The sequence below is a fragment of the Carcharhinus amblyrhynchos genome, chromosome 28 (assembly GCF_965287045.1).
Source record: "Carcharhinus amblyrhynchos chromosome 28, sCarAmb.v2.hapA, whole genome shotgun sequence".
NCBI classification, from domain to species: domain Eukaryota; kingdom Metazoa; phylum Chordata; class Chondrichthyes; order Carcharhiniformes; family Carcharhinidae; genus Carcharhinus; species Carcharhinus amblyrhynchos.
Window position 1 is genome coordinate 8,640,995 of NC_137351.1, and position 20,782 is coordinate 8,661,776.

Consider the following 20,782-nt stretch of genomic DNA (forward strand, 5'->3'; position numbering starts at 1 on the left):
GCCACATGAATGTAATTAAGTCTTTCTTTGCAAAATATGGGGTTAACTTCTGCTGGGTATTTTCAGAATTTTTTTTAAATTGGGGCAGCACGCTGGCACAATAGTTAGCACTGCTGCCTCACAGAGCCAGGGACTTGGGTTTGATTCCTGGCTTGGGTGACTGTCTGTGTGGAGTCTACACATTCTCCCCATTTCTGCGTGGGTTTCCTCCAGGTGCTCCGGTTTCCTCCCACAGTTCCAAAGACGTGCTGGTTAGGTGCATTGGCCTTGCTAAATTCTCCCTCAGTGTAACCCAGACAGGCGCCGGAGTGTGGTGACTGGGGGATTTTAGAAATAAAGTTTATTTATTAATCACAGGTGAGGCTTACATTAACACTGCAATGAAGTTACTGTGAAATTCCCCGAGGTAGCTTCATTGTAGTGTTAATGTAAACTTGTGACACTAATAAATAAAGTTTAACCTTTCTGTCTTGGCCAGCTAATGGTTTAGATCATTTCCGGAAACATCCAGCTGCATGCTGTGAGCGTGTAGAGAACACAAGGGTTAAGGAGCAGCTCAGCATTGCTGGAAAGCTCCTGGACAGAAAAACATTTGATGATGCTTGTGGCTGGATTGCCACTGCTTGATATTAATGACTCATAAATGATAAATGGCTCTTCTACTACATTCTGAAGTGGGATATTTCTCGTCAAGATGTAATTGTTCAAAGGAGCTGCAACGCGCAGCTGGCTCCCAGCATCTGAAAACACAGCGGAACGAATTTTCCAATTTCAAAATTATAATCATTTTTAGACCAATATAAACTTGAGGAGGAAACATTGAAGGACGAAGATGATAGAGATGAGCAAATGGGATTAATTGGCTAGCCCTTTCAAACAGTTAGCACAGGAGGAATGAGCTGAATGGCCTCTTTCTGTGCTGAATGATGATGTACAGATTGTGTTTTGGTTTCATTTAAGCTGAAAACTTCTGTTCTCCGTTTCATTATTGAAACCCTGCAGTGCAGAAGGAGACCATTCGGCCCATTGAGTCTGCACCAACAACAATCCCATCTCAGCCTTATCCCCATAATTTCACATTTTTACCCAGCTAATCCCGCTAACCTATGCATCCCAGGACACAAGGGGCAATGTAGAATGGGCAAAGCACCTAACCAACACATCTTTGAGCTGTGGGAGGAAACCAGAGCACCCGGAAGAAATCTACGCAGACATGGGGAGAATGTGCAAACCGCACACAGACAGTGGCCCAAGGAAAGAATCGAACCCAGGTCCCCGGAGCTGTGAAACAGCCGTGTTAACCACTCTGCCACCAAGGATTATGAGTCTCAATCACTCCCTGTTTCAGTACTGAGCACTTGGACACAGAACAGAGCACTCTTTATTCTAAGAGATTGTGTTCCTTGCGGGATCTGGACAGTGGGAACACAATCTCAGGATAAAGGGTCAATCATTTAGGACTGAGGTGAGGAGAAATTTCTTCACTCAGAGGGTTGTGAATCTTTGAAATTGTCTCTGGCAGAGAACAGTTGATGCTCCATCATTGAATATATTCAAGGTTAATCCCATATGCCAGCACTTTGGCATATCACAGCATTCCGGGCTATGGGCCAAGTGCTGGCAGATGGGATTAGGTGGGAGTTCAGCTGTTTCTAAAGTGTCAGTGTGGATGAGATGGGCCGAAGGGCCTGTTCTGCACTGTATGATTCTATGATTAATTTTTGATTTCCCGGGGGACCATGGAATATGGGGAGTGGGCAGCAAAACGGAGTTGTGGTAGAATATTAGCTCCCACCCTTGATGGAAAAGGCACTAAACACAACACACGCCACAGCTGTAACTTCTCTTCAACTCCTTCCAATCCAACATGGTGCTGGAACATGGCAACCTCTTGCCAGCTGTGCCCAGCATACCCTCTAATCCCATCTTTTACTCTTGTTCTCTGCTTTTAAAACTCTAACGCTTTTAACACACGCACCCCGGACATTCTCTCTTCCACCTTCTTCAGTCGGGAAAAAGATACAAAAGTCTGAGGTCACGGACCAACCGACTCAAGAACAGCTTCTTCCCTGCTGCCATCAAACTTTTGAGTGATCATACCTTGCATCAAGTTGATCTTTCTCTACACCCTAGCTATGACTGTAACACTACACTCTGCACTCTCTCCTTTCCTTCTCTATGAACAGTATGCTTTGTCTATATAGCATGCAAGAAACAATACTTTTCACTGTATCCCAATACATGTGACAATAAATCTAATCAAATCAAATTAAAATCCCTACACTCCAATATCGGGGACTGCTTGTTCATCCCTCATTCTCTTTATCCAACGGAACTGATGCTAGAACCTTCTGCCATACCACTCCCTATCTGCTTTCAAAAAAACCTCTCAATATCCTGCTGCCATCAGACTTCTGTATGGGCCAACCTCTCATTAAGTTGATCTTTCTCTACACCCTAGCTATGACTATAACGCCATATTCTGCACTCTCTCCTTTCCTTCTCTATGAATGGTATGCTTTGTCTGTACAGCGTGCAAGAAACAATACTTATCACTGTATATAATACATATGACAATAATAAATCAAACCAAATCAAAACCGAATCAAATTCTTCCAACCTGTGTTCAGCCTCCTTCTTTCCCTCCTAGGCAACATTCAGTATCTTCCTAACTAAACCACACTGTTCCTGTTAGTGAGCAAGGCCGTGTAATTATAAGTGGTTACTGCTTTCACAAGAGAAGAACAATATATTGATGGCAGTCAGGAAGTGGAACATTTTATGATGGTTTATGGTATGGTTTCTGGTAAATAGAACCATAAAATAAAGTAACTGTACAGAGCTAAGACATATTCAGTGTGCTAGACTGACTACTGCTGGTTCATTTAGGGACACGGTAGTGTAGGGGCAATGACACTTGACTAATAATCCCAAGGCCCCAGGCTAATGCTCTGGAGACACGCGTTCAAATCCTGCCATGGCAGCTGGTGGAATTTAAATTCAATTGATTGATTAAAAAAATGACATAATAATTTTGTAATTGAAAACTGCTGGTGACCATAAAATTTCCATTGATTGTCATGAAAAAAAACCCTCATCTAGTTCACTAATGTTCATTAGGGGAGGAAATCTGCTGCCCTTATCCAGTCTGGCCTACATGGGACTCCAGACCCACAGCAATGTGGTTGACTCTTAATGCTTCTCTGAAATGGCCTAGCAAGCCACTTAGCTGTTGGCATTTAGAAATGGGCAACAAATGCTGGCCTTGCCAATACACCCACATCCCATCAAAGAATAAAAATAAATCCGTTCTCATTCAATTCAGACAATAACTTGAAATGTGCTTATCACACTAAATGGATTTGTATTTGCTCGTATTTGTGTATTAATAACCTAATTTCTATTTTGTCATTGGGTTTGCATCAGGTTTAGCCCCTTCATTTTGAGTCTATCAGTGTCATTTTCTGCATCACACCAAGAAAAGCCAAGTACATTTTTTCTAATACTAAGAAAGTGTGACCAAAGACTCTTCTGTTCAAGTTTCATCAGATTTGTGCCCATTGAGATGAGGAATGTTGCTGCAGATTAGATGTAGATTAAACCTGGCCTTAAGGGCCAATAAGTTTTGTGTTCGATTTCAGTTGCTATTACACCAGGGACATTTTTCCATGTCCCACCCTATCGCATGCACTTACTGACTGCAACTCTGTTTATTTCAATTCATTTTCAGGATATGGGTAAGGCTGGCATTTCTCACTATGTCTTATTTGTCTCTGTACAATGGAATGGTCTGTTGCTCTACTTCAGCAGGTTGTCCCAGCCAACCACATTGCCACAGGACAGGATTCACATGTAGACTAGACTTGGTAAAGACGGTAGATTCCCTTCCCAGAAGGACATCTATTTTTGAAATTGCAACAGTGACCACCCTTCAAAAATTGGCTGGAAGATGCTTTCAGAGCTCCTGGGGTTGTGAAAAGTACTATAGAAAGGCAGTCATTTTTGTGAACCAGTGTGATCAATTATTTTTAAACTGAATTCAAGTTTCCGTGGTGGGATTTGAACCTTCATCCTCTGAAAGATGAGAGGAAGTCTCTGGTTTATTAGTCAAGTTCAATGGTCACAATGTTTTGAGGGAGCTAGGTCTTTTCTCCCTGGAGAGACGAAGGATGAGAGGCGACCTGATAGAGGTTTATAAGATGTTGAGAGGTATAAATAGGGTGGATTCTCAGAGGCTATTTCCCAGGGCTGAAATGGTCGCTACGAGAGGACACAGGTTTAAGGTGCTGGGGAGTAGGTACAGAGGAGATGTCAGGGGTAAGTTTTTCACTCAGAGGGTGGTGAGTGAGTGGAATCGGCTGCCGTTGGTGGTGGTGGAGGCGAACTCGTTGGGGTCTTTTAAGAGACTTCCGGAAGAGTGCATGGGATTTAATGGGATTGAGGGTTATAGATAGGCCTAATAGGTAGGGATATGATTGGCACAACTTGTGTGCCGAAGGGCCTGTTTGTGCTGTAGTGTTCTATGTTCAATGTTACCACGCCTGACTGCTAAATTCACAGAATCATAGATTCCCTACAGTGCTGAAGGAGGTCATTTGGCTCATCAAGCCCGCACCAGCTACAATCCCACCCAAGCCCTATCCCTGTAATCCCACATATTTACCCAGCTCGTCCCCCTGACATTAAGGGGCAATTTAGCATAGCCAATCCACCCAGCCTGCACATCTCTGGATTGTGGGAAGAAACTGGAACACCCGCAGGAAACCCACACAGACACAGGGAGAATGTGCAAACTCCACACAGACAGTCATCCAAGTCGTCCAAGAATTGAACCCGGGTACCTAGTGCTGTGAGGCAGCAGTACTAACCACTGTGCCACTCATTTCAGGTAGCACTCATATGGACCGTGAGCAAAAGAAAATTTCATCCCATCTAACTGGACCACTCATATACAGGCTGAAATATTAGCACGCTAACCCACTGAACCCACAGTCCCATGGAATGGTTCCCTGTTGGTGTATGTTAAACAGCCACATGTATCAGTATATTAAACAGGATCCTCTGAGGGAGTGGTCACCACAGGCCTAGATGGGGGTTGCATGTTCAGTGTTATGAGCCATGGCCAACAGCAGAGCCAGTGCATCTTTTTGGCAATGATGTGTAGATGCTGGCGTCGGACCAGAATGGGCTCAGTAAGATGTCTCACAACACCAGGTTAAAATCCAACAGGTTTATATTTGGAATCACGAGCTTTTGGAGCTCTACTCCTTCATCACATGGGGATGATGGTAAGAGAGCAGCATCTCGAGGGACAGTGACTGCTTACCCGCCGAGGATTCTTCAGAAAGAGGGCTTGTGATTTCGTTAAGGAGAGATGAGGAAGGCAACAGGAATGGATTCTTTTCCCTACTCAAATTAGTCATTGTAATTGAAAATGGGAGGCTCCTACAAGCAGCTGGAAAGTAAAGGGCAAGACTTTGAAGCCTGAAGAAGTGAGGTGAGGACTCGCTCTGCGGCAAAGAACGACTCCATCCCTAGATTTGGATGACCAGTAAATCCTTTTGGTGCAATCGGTTGGAGAGGACACTGGGGGAATTCCCTGCTATTTTCTTGTTAATGTCAGGAGAACCTTCATGTCCATTGGACATAGACAGGGCTTTATTATAAGTCTCTTCCAAAGGATAGTACCTTGCACGTGTCTTAAGTCCATTACCTTCTGGCTGAGATGTTAACACTGACTGCATTCAACCCCATTGGATTACTGCAAATGGTGCTTTGATAATTCTCGAGCTTCAATGGTGAATGACTAGAACACCCATCCTGGGATAAGCCCACAGAACTAAAATGTTCCCACTGATGTATCCCTACTGAAGAAAGAGACATGAGATAACAGTCAGGAGGTTGGTTGAATGTGGTCCCTTGAAAAGTACAAGGAAAATGTCACCAAAAGCAGTCATAACACTAACAGTCTGAACCGTTGAATGGTGTCAAGAAGGGGATAGATATATTTCTAATTTAAAAAAGGGATATGGGGAACAGGTGGGGAGGTGGATTTGGGAGCAGGGAGAGATCAGACAGGATCTGATTGAATGGCAAAGCAGGATCGAAGGACTGAATTTGCCTACTCCTGTTCCTTATTCCTATGTTCCTGATTGGTGCTAATTCATGGTTTGATGGGGGCGGTGAGGGGGTTTGCATCCATCCAAAATCACAACGCTTTACAAAATTAGCATAAAGAAACCCTGGAAGAAACTCTGTGGCAGGCTTAAAAATTAGGATCCCAGAACTTACCTGGAAAATCCAACTGCAGGGAGTGATCAGCAAGGGAGAGAAGAGCCACCACAATAGATTACTGCAAAATTTAAAGTGCGCAACATTCACCAATGGCAAGACTTCTGATTAGTTTCTAATCCTCCCCATCTCAGCCTCATGGTGTAGGTGGACAGGACAACTTCTGTAAATACGTGGCAACTAGCTATGTGAAACCATTTTGAGTGTACAGAGAGCACAACTATGTCCAGTCACAGAAAGCACAGATGGTAGAGTGGATGCTTTAGGTTATAAGGACAGTGGTTAGCAGCTGTGCATATACTGTGAGTCCAGAAGAGGTGTGGAGAGCCCGTCACATCAGAACTTGCTCCCGGGTCTCAGGGAGTCGGAGGCCAAGCAGGGCACCTCCTACTAACGCAATGGAAGCCAATAGGACAGGAATCACCTTAGTTATCTCCACGAATGAGGCAAATATTGATATACCCAGTATGGCAGCAAACTTGGACAGTCCATTGAGAATACCAAATGCAGTTGCCCTGTGGAAAGAAAGAAAGAAAGAAATTTAGGCCCATTATTACAGACAATGTTCTCAATTGCCAGGGAGGCCACATACTCGGACATATGACATGGTGACGATTTTTGGTGTAACAACTTTCAGTTCAAAGCAGTGAAGATGCAAGAAAGGAGGTTTCTGGGGAGTAAAGACCATAGCTTCCTTAATAAACTAGAGAATGGTTATGCTTGGGAGGGGTCAAGTGGCACAGTGGTTGGCACCGCTGCCTCTCAGCTTCAGGGACCTGTGTTCAACTCTCAGAAGGATTATTAATGTAAAAAGGTCAAACATAGAAAATTAAAGCAGAAGGAGGCCCTGCAAGCCTGCTCCACCATTCATTTTGATCACTGCTGTTCATCAAATTCATTACCCTGATCCCACCTTTGTCCCCATATCCCTTCAGCTCCAAGAACTATATAAAACTATCAGACAACAACAATCTGCATTCATCTTTAACACAGTGAAACATCCCAAGACACTTCACAGGAATGTTACTGAACAAAATTTGACAGTCACCCAAGGCCAGAATTGAACCCATGTCCCTGGTGCTGTGAAGCAGCAATGCTAACCACTGTGCCACCCTATTACCCCTCACCTCGTTGAGCGGAAAATTGACAAGACAAGAACATGTTTCCCTCACAGGAAGATTTTGGTTTATTACACCGGGGTGCCCCAGGTAGACCAATGCACATGCCAGTGTCCCACCTTTTATCCGTGGAGTAGAGTTCCACTGTGATCACATCCAGTGCATTCCATGCTGCGATGCTGACCCCACAGAACAGACACTGCATTCCAATCATGGCTGATTCACTGTTGCCGAAAAACAGGAAGAAGCAGGTGATGGTCGACAGCAGCATGGATCCACCTGCAAGGCAAAATTAAACAAAATAACCGCACAACAACACTCACTGCCCTGCAATGGTGATCATCACATGCAGCACTTTGATGTTCAATCTGAAATTACAGTTCCACTGATTGTGATTTGATTTATTATTATCACACATATTAGTATACGGTGTTTCTTGCGCGCTATACAGACAAAGCATAGAGAAGGACAGAGTGCAGAATGTAGTGTTACAGTCATAGCTAGGGTGTAGAGATAAATCAACTTAATATGAGGTTGATCCATTCAAAAGTCTGACGGCAGCAGGGAAGAAGCTGTTCTTCAGTTGGTTGATACTTGATCTCAGACTTTTGTATCTTCTTCCTGACAGAAGGAGGTGGAAGAGAGAATGTCCGGGTTACGTGGGGTCTTTAATTATACTGGCTGATTTTCCAAGGCAGCGGGAGAGTTGACAGAGTCAATGGGTGGGAGGCTGGTTTGCGTGATGGACTGGGCTTCGTTCACAACCTATTTTAGTTTCTCACTCTCTAGGTCAGAGTGGGAGCCCGACCAAGCTGTCATACAGCCAGAGAGAATGCTTTCTATGGTGCCTCTATAGCAGTTGCTAAAAGTTGCAGCAGACATGCTGAATTTCCTTAACCTCCTGAGAAAGTGGAGGTGTTGGTGGACTTTCTTACCTATAGCATTGGTATGCAGGGACAGGACAGGTTGTTTGTGATCTGGACATCTAGAAATTTCAAGCTCTTGACCATTTCCACTTCATCCTTGTTGGTGTAGACAGGGGCATTTTCTCCACTACGCTTCCTGAAGATTATCTCCTTGATGTCCGCTTTTTAAAGTATAACTTTAAACTTTGTAATATCTTCATGCCTGTACTAAGCATGACCAATGACTCCATTTTCCTGCCTGCACTCCCATATTCCTTAAATCCCTACAGGATGAAAACTACTCCTAACCCAGCCTTGAATATACTCAACCATGGAGAAACAATAACCCTTTGGGTTACAGAATTCCAAAGATTCACATGCCATGTGGTGAAGGAATTCCTCCAGATTTCTCAGTCCTAAGTAATCAAGCCCCTATTCCAAGTCTGTAACTGTCCCCATTTTTTTGATCCCCAGTATGAAGAAGCAACTTCCCAGTGTCTACCTTGTCAAGCCCCTTCTGATTCCTGTGTGTTTCAATTAAATCACCTCTCATTCTCATAAATTGAAGACACCATATAGGCCCAAATAATTCCGCTGCTAATCGAATGAAACTTCTCAGTATTGTCTCTAATGCAAGTATCTCCTTCATTCGAGACTGAAACCAATGTACTGCATGGTGTGGTCTCTCCAAAGCTCCAGGCAATTGAAGGAAGATTTCTTTTTTCTGTGACAAAGGCCACCATGCCACTTGTTTTTCAAATTATTTCATTGGTGGGGCGGTACGGTGGCACAGTGGTTAGCACCGCTACCTCACAGTGGCAGGGACTCGAGTTCGATTCCAGCTTGGTTCACTGTCTATGCGGAGACTGCACATTCTCCCCATGTCTGTGTCGGTTTCCTCCGGGCGCTCCAGTTTCCTCCCACAGTCCGAAAGGCATGCTGGTTAGGTACATTGGCCATGCTAACTTCTCCCTCAGTGTACCTGAACAGGCACTGGAGTGTGTCAACTAGGTGATTTTCACAGCAACTTCACTGCAGTGTTAATGTAAGCCTACTTGTGACCCTAATAAATAAACTTTAAACTTAATGCAAGTATATCCTTCATTAAAGATAGAAACCAATACAATGCATGGTGTGGTCTCACCAAAGCTCTATGCAATTGTAGCAAGATTTCTTCTTTCTGTAACACTATGCCATTTGCTTTCCAAATTATTTCATAGATCAGGCATGGAGCAGTTATCAATTTGCTTTTGACCTTGACAATAATGTTATGTAGCGGGGGGTCTGGCGTAGTGCTGAACTGCGCCTATAAATATGCTGTAAGCTGTGTTCTCTTTCCAATGTTCTGCTTCTGGTTCACGCTGGGCCTCAAATAACCACAGGCACCGCCTGCCCTTTGCACAGTATAGGCCCAGTTTTATTTAGGTGCGAGCCCACCCCATGAATGTTGGCGCACTACTTGGCAATGGGAGGACATGGCAACTGAATCACATTCTGTCCCTATACCATGTTTATTAACAGGCACGCTTCAGCAGGAAGCTGAGGTCAGCGGTAGGGTACAGCAATCCTGGATGTTTGTTCTTTCCTTGCAGGCTGCAATTATGATTTTTTTCTTTTTTTTGCATCTTTCTCTTTAATTAGCTGTCTCCACTGGGATCTCTGAGAGGATTAAGCAAATCACACACAATGCAGAATATGGAAGACTTTAGGTGCAGTGGTTCACGAAGAAAGTTTAAGTATTTTGGGCAAGGGCATCAGATGCCATTGAAATTGTATCTCAGCATTACCGTAGCAGAGTTTTAATTTGATTTGATTTGATTTATTTGTGTATTGATATACAGTGAAATGTATTGTTTCTTGCACGCTATACAGATAAAGCATACCGTTTATAGAGTACATAGGGGGGAGGGAAAGGAGAGGGTGCTGAATATAGTCTTACAGTCATAGTTAGGGTGTAGAGAAAGGTCAAGTTAATATAAGCTAGGTCCATTCAAAAGTCTGATGGCAACAAGGAAGAAGCAGTTCTTGAGTCGGTTGGTACGCACTCTGGAAGTTTTGTATCTTTTTCCCAATGGAAGAAGATGAAAAAGAGAATATCCAGGATGTGTGGCATCCTTGAGTTTGCTGGCTGCTTTTCCAAGGCAGCAAGAATTGTAGACAGAGTCAATGGTCATGAGTCAACGGGAGGCTGGTTTGCGTGAGGGACTGGGTTACATTCACCACCCTGTGTAGTTTTTTGCAGTCTTGGTCAGAGCACGAGCCATAACAAGAAGGGTCCTTTGGCCCATCGTATCTCAGCCAGACATCTTGCTAATCCTATTTCCCAGCAGTTAGTCCGTAGCCTTGTATGCTTTGGCATTTCAAGTGCTCATCTAAATGTGACTGAAATATTGGGAGTTTCCTGCCTTTACCACCATTTCAGGCAGTGATTTCCAGATTTTACCACCCTCCGGGTGAAAAGGTTTGTGTGTTTTCAGGGTTGGGGGGTGGGGGGGAGTACACAGGAGGGTTGAAGGCCCAATGGAAGAGAAAATGTTCTCCAGGATTCCTGACAGTCAATTCATGGTGGAGGAAAAGGTGCAAATAGCTAGCCAATGATAGTGAGGGGTGGCCGAGGGAGTCAAGAGGGAAAGCCAGTGGTGAAGATTAAAGGTTGAGTACACTAAAACAGTGAGTTAGTCAACATAAATGCCAGGATCTATTTAGAAGCATAGAATCCCGCAGTGCAGAAGGGACCATTCAGCCCATCGAGTCTCCACTGACTCTCTGATGGTACATGGTTACCCAGGCCCTCTCCCCTGCCCTATCCTTGTAACCACACACATTTAGCATGGCTAATTCATCTAACCTACACATCTTTGGGCACGAAGGGGCAATTTAGCCTGGCCACTCCACCCAACCTTTGGACTGTGGGAGGAAACTGGAGCACCCGGAGGAAACCCACGCAGACACAAGGAGAACGTGCAAACTCCACACAGACAGTCTCCCAAGGCCAGGATCGAACTCGTGTCCCTGTGAGGCAGCAGTGCTAACCATTGTGCCACCGTGGCGTCTGATATATTGGACCTTCAACATAACAGAAACTTGCACAGCTGCAAAGCTGCAATGTATAGACTTAAGTACAAGGTGAACGTTTGCCCTTAGAATGAGAAATCCAACTAAATGACAAAAGCCATAGCGGAGAACAGTGTCCAGGCTGTAAGTGTTTGAGTGAGATAGACACTAATGCATCTCAGAGACGAATAATGAAAACAAGAACGTATCTGTTTTTTTTAATGAATGACCCACTTTAGAAATAGCCTTCTCAAAAATCATTATGTCTGAAAGCCTTTCAATTCTATTCCATTAGCAGATTGTAATGGGGAAAGCAGATCTTGAGAGAACTTGCACCCCTCTTGAATTTAATACAGTGAAGATGCAGAAGGCAGCTCTCCCTCACCATTGATTTGAACACCATGTGACAAAGCCTGTCTCAGGGGTTTACTAGTTTCTACATGTTAGCCTCAATTGATTATAAAAGTGACAGGTCTGCCTTGACTGAAATTTCTCTCTGGCTTCAGAACTGTCGCGAGTTGAAGGAACGGGAAAATCTACTGATGGAACTTCATTATTCTTGCCTGAAGGCCTTTCCATTACAATGGCAGGACCATAAAAAAGTGAATTTGCTCTTTAACCGGAGTATAAAGTATTGATTCTGAGTAGTGCAGCTGCCATTCCTTCCTCATTCATTCCCCTTCCTTAAATAATTTTTATCAGTTTAGCAAGATGTATCCATTTAATACAAGAGCACTGCTGGCAAATTAGAATGGTAGCTCTTTGCAAAGTGTCACCATGTCTACTTTGAATGTCATTTTGTTCACAGCTGGCCCAGTGAATCCCCCCCTCCTCCTATTCCCACCTCCTCCTTACAATGTTAATGTCATATCATAGAATCATCAGCACAGAAGAGGCCACAAAAGAGGTTTGAATTAATTAACGAGAGCTAGCAGAGATTTGTAAAAGTTAGGCTGTGTTTGATGCATCTAATTAAATTATTCATGAAATAACAGGAAGATTGGTGAAAGGAATGTGATGTATGTTGCCGATATTGCAGTTGATTTGATTTATTATTGTCACGTGTATTGGGATATAGTGTTTCTTGTACGCCAAAAGAAGTGTACCGTTCATAGAGTACGCAGGGGAGAAGGAAAAGAGAAAATGCAGAATATAGTGTTGCAATCATAGCTAGAGTGCAGAAAAAGATCAGGTTAATTAAGGTAGGTACATTCAATAGTCTGATGGCAGTTGGGCCAAAGCTGTTCTTGAATCGGTTGGTATGTGATCTCAAGAAAACTTTTGACAAGGTACCACATCCAAGGGGCGGCACAGTAGCACGGTGTTTAGCACTGTTGCTTCACAGCTCCAGGGATTGGGTTCAATTCCCGGCTTGGGTCACTGTCTGTGTGGAGTTTGCACATTCTCCTCGTGTCAGCGTGGGTTTCCTCCAGGTGCACCAGTTTCCTCCCACAGTCCAAAGGTGTGCAGGTTAGGTTGATTGGCCATGCTAAAATTGCATCTGAGTATCCTGAGATGTGTAAGGTAGAGGGATTAGCAGGTAAATATGTAGAGATATGGGAATAGGGCTTGGGTAGGACTGTGGTCAATGCAGACTCGAGGGGCCAGATGGCCTCTTCCTGCACTGTAGGGTTTCTATGATTCTATGAAGGCAGACCAGCACAATTGAGGTTTATGGACTAGGATGACCAGTGTGAGCTGGAATTAAGAAAAAAACTGATCTAAGGACCAAACAGTGGGGGCAGGAGGCAGTACGGTGGCACAGTGATTAGCGCTGCTGCCTCACAGTGCCAGCGATCCGGGTTCAATTCCGGCATTGGGTGGCTCTCTGTGTGGAGTTTGCACATTCTCAGTGTGTCTGTGTGGGTTTCCTCCAGGTGCCCCGGTTTCCTCCCACAGTCCAAAGATGTGCGGGTTAGGTAGTGATTGGCCATGCTAAATTGCCCATTGGTATCAGGGGGACTAAAAGGGTAAATATGTGGGGTTACAGGGATAGGGTCTAGGTGGGGTTATTGTCAGTGTGACTCAATGGGCCGATTGGCCTCCTTCTGTACTATAGTAACTCTACGAAATAGTTGCTGCTTTTAGACTGGAGGATGGTTGAAAGTGGTGTACAGCAGGAGTGAGTGTTGGAATTGCTGTTTTTTGTAAAATATAAATGACTTGGCTTTTGGAATACAGAGTAACATTTCAAACTTTGTGAATGATGCAAAAGCTTGGAGGTGCAGCAAATAATGAGGATGACTGCGACAGGACATAGATAGGCTAGTGACAAGTTCCGGCTTAATACAGAGAAATATAATTTGGTACATTTTATAGAAGGATTCTGGTGAGGCAATATACACTTTAGAGCACAATTCTAAATAATGCACAGTGTCAGAGGAACCTGAGGTTTCATGTGCATAGATCTTTGAAGGTGGCAGGACATATTAAGAGAGAGACTCATCAGTATAGTCTTGAGCTTTATATACAAACAGAAAGTTATCATATATTCCCCACAGTGCAGAAGGAGACCATTCAGCCCATCGAGTCCACATCGACAACAATCCCACCCAGGGCCTATCCCCATAACCCCATGTATTTACCCTGCTAATCCCCAGCACTAAGGGGCAATTTAGCATAGCCAATCCACCTAACCTGCACATCTTTGGAGTGTGGGAGCAAACTCTACACAGTCACCCAGGGCTGGAATCGAACCCAGGTCCCTGGCGCTGTAAGGCAGCAGTGCTAACCACTGTGTCACCTTGCCGCCCGGACCAAACCTTTATAATGTTCTGGCTGGGTCACAATTCAGAGTGCTCCTGGTCAACACACTCTTACGAAGGATCTAGAGGTCCTTGAGAGGATGCCAAAGAAATTTATCGGAATGCTTTCAGCAATGAAGGAATTTAGCTATATAGGGTTATGTTGAAGAGGTTGGATTATTCTCCTGGGATGACGGAAAGTTGAGGGGAGATCTGAGGTGTACATGACTATGACAGATTTAGATAAGATAGACAAAGAAAAGTTGTTCCTATTAGTTGATGGCACAAGGACTAGGGGACAAAACTTTAAGGCTTTGAGCAAGTGATACTAGGAAGTATGCAAAGAAAAACCTTTTAATGTAGCGAGTAGTAATGATGTAGAACTCACTGCCCATGAGGGTGGTGGAAGTGGAAATGATGAGTGATTTCAACAGGGAATTGGATGGGAATTGTATGGGAAATAATCTTTACAGGCCTACAAAGTGGTATATTGGGACTGACTGGATTGCTCTACAGAATTGACACGTACTTGGTGGGCTACATGGCCTCCTGCTGTGCCATAACGGCTCTACAACTATTCCAATCTTTCTGTAATTGAAATGTATGTCCCAGGGCCATCTCCCATTTTTCACATGTTGAGCAACAAATCAGCTAATATCCCACATTTCTTTCAGCTCCCCTGTCCACATGGTAAAAGATTGACAATCTCATTAAAAAAAACATCAATGAATACTCACCGATCATCTTAATCCTTCCAATCTTGTCTATAAACAGCGCAGACACAATGTTTCCTGGCAATACAGCCAAGGACCCCAGGAAACTGACCAAGTAAGTTAGAAACGCAGTTTCTGCATCATCGCTGAAGTCAATCTGGCAGCCTTTCTTGCTGTGGAGGAACGTGCTATTTATCAACCTGCTGTGAGAGAATCTTGTCTTGAACAGATCTGAAAAAGAAACAAGAGTTCACTGAGTTGGCATGTGGGATCCACTTGGGGATACCCTTCCATGATGAGGGTGCTGGTACCTTGTTACGAATATCTAGTTCATGGTTCAGGTTAAGATTTTAGGTGTAATTTTTTTGGTCCTGGGAAGGTTGAAATTTAACTGTAGAAAATGGGATAAATGCTACAAAAGCAGCTTGGAGTCTATTATACTTAAAGGGTTTGGACCATGTTGGTTTAAGGATATAACAGCTGGAAGAGATGGAGCCACTAAACTGTAGGTGGGCTTATTTCACTGAAGGAAGTGTAAGGCAGGGACAATTGGCTTGGAGGTCAGTGTGAGGATAGGCCAGAGCAAGATATATGATCATGGAGATAAGCGAAGCTTATGAAGGTTCTCTGGTTTCAATGTATCTGTGTGTTTCCTGGAAGCAAGTGTTCAGTAGCAGGGAAGAGACCACACTGAAATAGTGTTGTTGTTAGCAAGCTTTAGGCAGTTAGAGCTCATAGATGCCCTGGGAGCTGTTTCGTGCAGTTAGGATGAGTTAGTGCTGTTGTTGGCATTGGACTGGGGTAGGCACAGTAAGTACTCTTACAAATAAATAAGTAGTCTTCAAGACACACAACAATGCAGAATTGCCAAGCAGAAACTGATAGTCAAGTTCCGCATACACAAGGATGGCCTCAACTGGCATGTTGGGTTCATGTCACACTATCTGTCACCCCCACGACTTGCTTGGGCTTGCAAAATCTCGCTAACTGTGCTGGCTTGAGACAATTCACACCTCTTTAACCTGTGCTTTACTGTCTCTCCATTCACATTGTCTGCATCTGTAAAGACTTAATTACCTATTAAGACTCGCATTCCAACCATTATCTTGTAATTGAGTTTATGTCTATATATGCCCTGATTGTGAAACAAATCCTCCACTGATAAAGGAGCAGAGCTGTGAAAGCTCATCCTACCAAATAAACCTGTTGGACTTTAACCTGGTGTTGTGAGACGACTAATAGTGCTGTTAGGGGCACGGTAGCACAGTAGTTAGCACTGGTGCTTCATGGCTCCAGGGACCTGGGTTCAATTCCCGGCTTGGGTCACTCCCTGTGTGCAGTTTGCACATTCTCCCCATGTCTGCGTAGGTTTCCTCCGGGTGCTCCAGTTTCCTGGAGTGCAGAGGAGGTTCACTAGGTTGATACCAGAGATGAGGGGGTTGGATTATGAAGAGAGACTAAATAGGCTGGGTCTGTACTCGTTGGAGTTTAGAAGGATGAAGGGGGATCTTATAGAGACGTATAAGATAATGAAGGGGATGGATAGGGTAGATGTAGAGAGATTCTTCCCGCTTCGAAAGGATAGCAAAACTATAGGGCACAGCCTCAAGATAAGGTGGGGGGCAGTTTAGATTGGAGTTGAGGAGGAACTTCTTCACTCCAAGGGTGCTGAATCTCTGGAATTCTCTGCCCGTTGAAGTGGTGGAGGCTACCTCGCTAAATATATTTAAGTCACAGGTAGATGGGTTTTTGGTAGGCAAGAGAATTAAGGGTTATGGGGAGAGAGCGGGAATGTGGAACTGTTCCACTTCAGATCAGCCATGATCTTATTGAATGGCGGGGCAGGCTCGAAGGGCTAGATGGCCTACTCCTGCTCCTATTTCTTATGTTCTTATGTTCCTCCCACAGTCCAAAGATGTGTGGGTTAGGTTGATTGGCCATGTTAAATTGACCTTAGTGTCCTGAGATGCATAGGTTAGAGGGATTAGTGGGTAAATATGTAGGGATAAGGGGATAGGGCCTGGGTGGTTGATGCAGACTTGATGGGCTGAATGACCTCTTTCTGTGCTGTAGGGTTTCTATGATTTTTGTGAAATATTGAACCACCAGGAAGTCAATAGGAACTCGAGGACACAGCCTCAAAATAAGGGGGAGTCAGTTTAGAACAGAGCTGAGGAGGAACTTCTCCCAGAGGGTAGTGAATCTTTGGAATTCTCTGCCCATTGAAGCAGTGGAGGCTACCTTGTTAAATGTGCTTAGGTCACAAATAGATAGATTTTTGATCAATAAGGGAATTAAGGGTTATGGGGAGCAGGCGGGTAAGTGGAACTGAATCACTGTCAGATCAGCCACGATCTTATCGAATGGCAGGGCAGGCTCGAGGGGCTAGATGGCCTACTCCCGCTCCTATTTCTTATGTTCATATGTAAGTGCGCAGTCAAGTGAGGGTGCCTCCTGAGGGAATTCAGAGACTAGATCTTCAAAAGTGAAAAAGTGAAAATCCTTATCAGGGAGTCTGGGTTTTAATGAAATATTGGGACTCACAGTGGTTACTGATGTCTGGATGATCTGCTGAGAAATCTGTCTTGGTCACATCTGCCATTCAATGTGCAATGTGGTGTGTCTGACCACAATCTGCTGTTAATTCATGTCTACCTCATGTTAATTCTGAATGTTAGAGTATGAGATAGATATTGTAAATTGTTTTAACTTTCTGACTTTATAACATTTATTTTGTTTGTTTAAAAGCCTTGTGATTTTATTCTTCTGGTGGGTAACTAGGATTTCAAACTTCATCTGCCGTAAAGAAAAAATTACTATTCCCCAACCAGATTGTAACACGCTTACCAGAGTGGAGGAGGAGCTGGAGATCCATTCTGAATGTTTCCTGTGATATAAAAGCTCTGGAATCATTAGATGAGTCAGTGAAGAGATAGCTTTGTCTTAAACCTGATCTCTGGGACAGCAGGAGATCAATAATGGGCTGCACAAAGTAAAAAAGCTTCCCACCACAAAACACAACTCAATAATGATAAAATTTCAGTGGAAAAGTTTAGAAACATTTAGAATAAAAAGACAAACCTCCTTTTTTGATCTGGCCTGTGTCTTTGAGATTGTTAACGTCACACATACTGCCCTCTCCCTCCTTCATTCTTAAATCACTGGTCCTCTCCCAACATGCTAAACCTGCCTCACTCTCTCTTTCTTTCTTTCTCTGTCTCTCTTTATCCCATCTATAGAATCTCTATAGTGCAGAAGGAAGTCATATGACCCATTGAGTCTGTACTGACCCTCCAAAAGAGCATTTTAACCAGGCAAATTACCCGCCATCCCCGCACATTTACCATGGGTAACCATCAAGGGGCAATTTAAGTATGGCCAATCCAACTAACCTGCACATCTTTTGACTGTGGGAGGAAAGCGGAGCATCCAGAGGAAACCCACGCACACGTGGGGAGAATGTGCAAACTCCACACAGACAGTGACCCGAGGCCAGAATCAAACCCATGTCCCTGGAGCTGTGAGGCAGCAATGCGAGCGACCATGTCACCTCAATACCTCTAACACTGCTGATGCTATAGCCTCTGCAACCTCCCACCTCTCTATGCCCTTGCCCAGTTTCCCTGCTTCTAAGCATTCTGGGTGGTCAACTATTTTAGATCCAATCATAGGAAAATCTGCCTTTTTATTTCAATTAGTATTATTGGAATACTGAAAAAGTACAGAGTCCAGTATCGGATTTAAAGAATAGCTGAACTTTTCCACCTTTTGAGATAAAATGAAATCAAGTGATAAAAACCTATTAGATTAACGAAGACATCATAAACCACACCATCTGTTAAAAATTAATTACTTTGCTATATAAAGTGACAGGGATATAATCAAGTCTGCCTGGAAAATGAATAAATTGCTGACATTTTTAATTATGTCTTTTTTTGTGCTATCTTAATCATTGCGTTCATCCTATCTTAAAACTGAGTTGAATTAGAAACAGGAGTATAACGTCATTGAGAAAATGACGTTACATATCTAAGAGTTTATTGCTATTTTAATTGTGCTGCTAACCCTCTTTATTTTCATAGAATCCCTACAGTGCAGAAAGAGACCTTTTGGCCCATCAAGTTTGCACCAACCACAATCCCTCTCAGCCCCTCTCCCCGTAAACCCATGTATTTACCCTAGTTAGTCCCCCTGACACCAAGTGGCAATTTAGCATGGCCAATCAACCTAACCCACACATCTTTGGACTGTTGGATCACCCAGAAGAAACCCACACAGTCATGCCTCAGTGAGAACAATTCCCAAACTTACAACTTCCGCCATCTAGAAGGACAAAGGTAATGGATACATGGGAACACTATTAACTCCAAATTCCCAACCAAGTTAAACTTGGACTTGGACACATTTCCTTCGTCATCACTGGGTCAGAATCTTGGAACTCCCACCCCATTATCACTGTGGGTGTTCCAACAACTTAAAGGTTGTAGTGCTGCAGGAATGGAGCATACCATCTCCTCCACCAGGGCGACTCCGATGGGCAATTTATGCTGATCTTGCAAGGAACACCCATATCCCATGATTGAACAATAATAAAGCTCTTTGATTCCCGGAGGAATAGCAGCTGAGGTGATCCAGCTGGACCCAGCTAGGTAGTTAGAAGATGTCAGCCAGGGTACCAGCTACTGACCACTGCCCAGAAATGCCACTTACAAATGGTGCCCCTCCATCACCGCCAACAGTCACCAATTAGACTTGTGTGTGATAATGGTTGCATTATCTGAATGTTGACAGTACCAGCAAGAATCAGCACATTCATGGGCAGGGAAGAAAATAAGAACAGTTCTATAATAAGAACAGAAGAACATAAGAACTAGGAGCGGGGGTAGGCCTCTTGAGATCATGGCTGATCTTTTCATGGACTCAGCTCCACTTATCCACCTACTCACCATAACCCTTAATTCCTTCATTGTTCAAAAATTTATCTATCCTTGCCTTAAAAACATTCAATGAGGTAATCTCAACTGCTTCACTGGGCAGGGAATTCACAGGCCTTGATAGATTAGGGAAGATTTATTCCATTTACTAGCATTACAATAAAGTCAGCATGAGTGTAGGAATGGGAAATCTCTCTGTGCCACTGGCAAATAGAGGTAGCTATCACTCCACACCTCAGATCCCCTATGGAACCTGGTTTAAACAGACAGGAGTGCGAATCTCCCCAACCCCCAATCCCAGAGGCTGACCTGTGTTATAGAAGATAGTCCCTGTAAAGGTGCAGTTCTTGAAGTGAGTGTTCGTTGAGGTGATGTCCTCAAAGTAGCATTCCTCAAATAGGGAGTCTTCAAACGTCACAGATTTGAATTTAATTCCAATGAATCTATCCAGAAATAAAGAGGCAATTAGAGAAACGCATAGGCTCAGGGCATCACACGCACAGACTGCACCGTGTCACATAACAGCTTAGAGTTTATATTTATGCGATCCTTTAAAAGATACAATGGCCTCAACTGCACCATGTGGTCCATGCTCTAACCACATTCACTGCAACTAAATCCCTAACTTCTGGATTTGTGACTTTTCAAATTAACGACCCACTCATTGGTGATTCCCAAGAAAAGATAAAATCATATTGGGATGGCACGATGGCATGATGGTTAGCGCTATTGTCTCACAGCGGCAGGACCCAGGTTCAATTCCAGCCTTGGGTCACTGGCTGTGTGGAGTTTGCACGTTCTGCCTGAGTTTCCCCTGGGTGTTCCGGTTTCCTCCCACACTCCAAAGATGTGTGGGTTAGGTTGATTTGGCTGTGCTAAATTGCCCTTTATGGCGGAATTTTCCCATCCCATCTGGGAATAATAACAAACAAAGGTCTGTTGACTGGGCAGTACGGTAGCACAGTAGTTAACACTGCTGCTTCACAGCTCCAGGGACCTGGGTTCAATTCCTGGCTTGGGCCA

At 43.9% G+C, this 20,782-nt stretch overlaps 1 protein-coding gene across 6 annotated transcripts in view; it reads right to left on the reverse strand.

The window, feature by feature from the left end:
- Positions 1 to 231: 231 nt before the first annotated feature.
- Positions 232 to 20,782, reverse strand: part of LOC145359417 (synaptic vesicle glycoprotein 2B-like) — a 142,846-nt gene continuing 122,295 nt past the window's right edge. For all 6 annotated transcript variants that reach the window (XM_080213961.1, XM_080213956.1, XM_080213957.1 and 3 more), the window contains 4 exons: positions 20,069 to 20,202; positions 14,850 to 15,056; positions 7,529 to 7,688; positions 232 to 6,806 (listed from right to left, as the gene is read on the reverse strand). In XM_080213961.1, the coding sequence (XP_080070087.1) occupies positions 6,623 to 6,806; positions 7,529 to 7,688; positions 14,850 to 15,056; positions 20,069 to 20,202 (685 nt within the window). In that variant the 3' untranslated portion in view covers positions 232 to 6,622. The remainder of the gene's footprint in view (positions 6,807 to 7,528; positions 7,689 to 14,849; positions 15,057 to 20,068; positions 20,203 to 20,782) is intronic.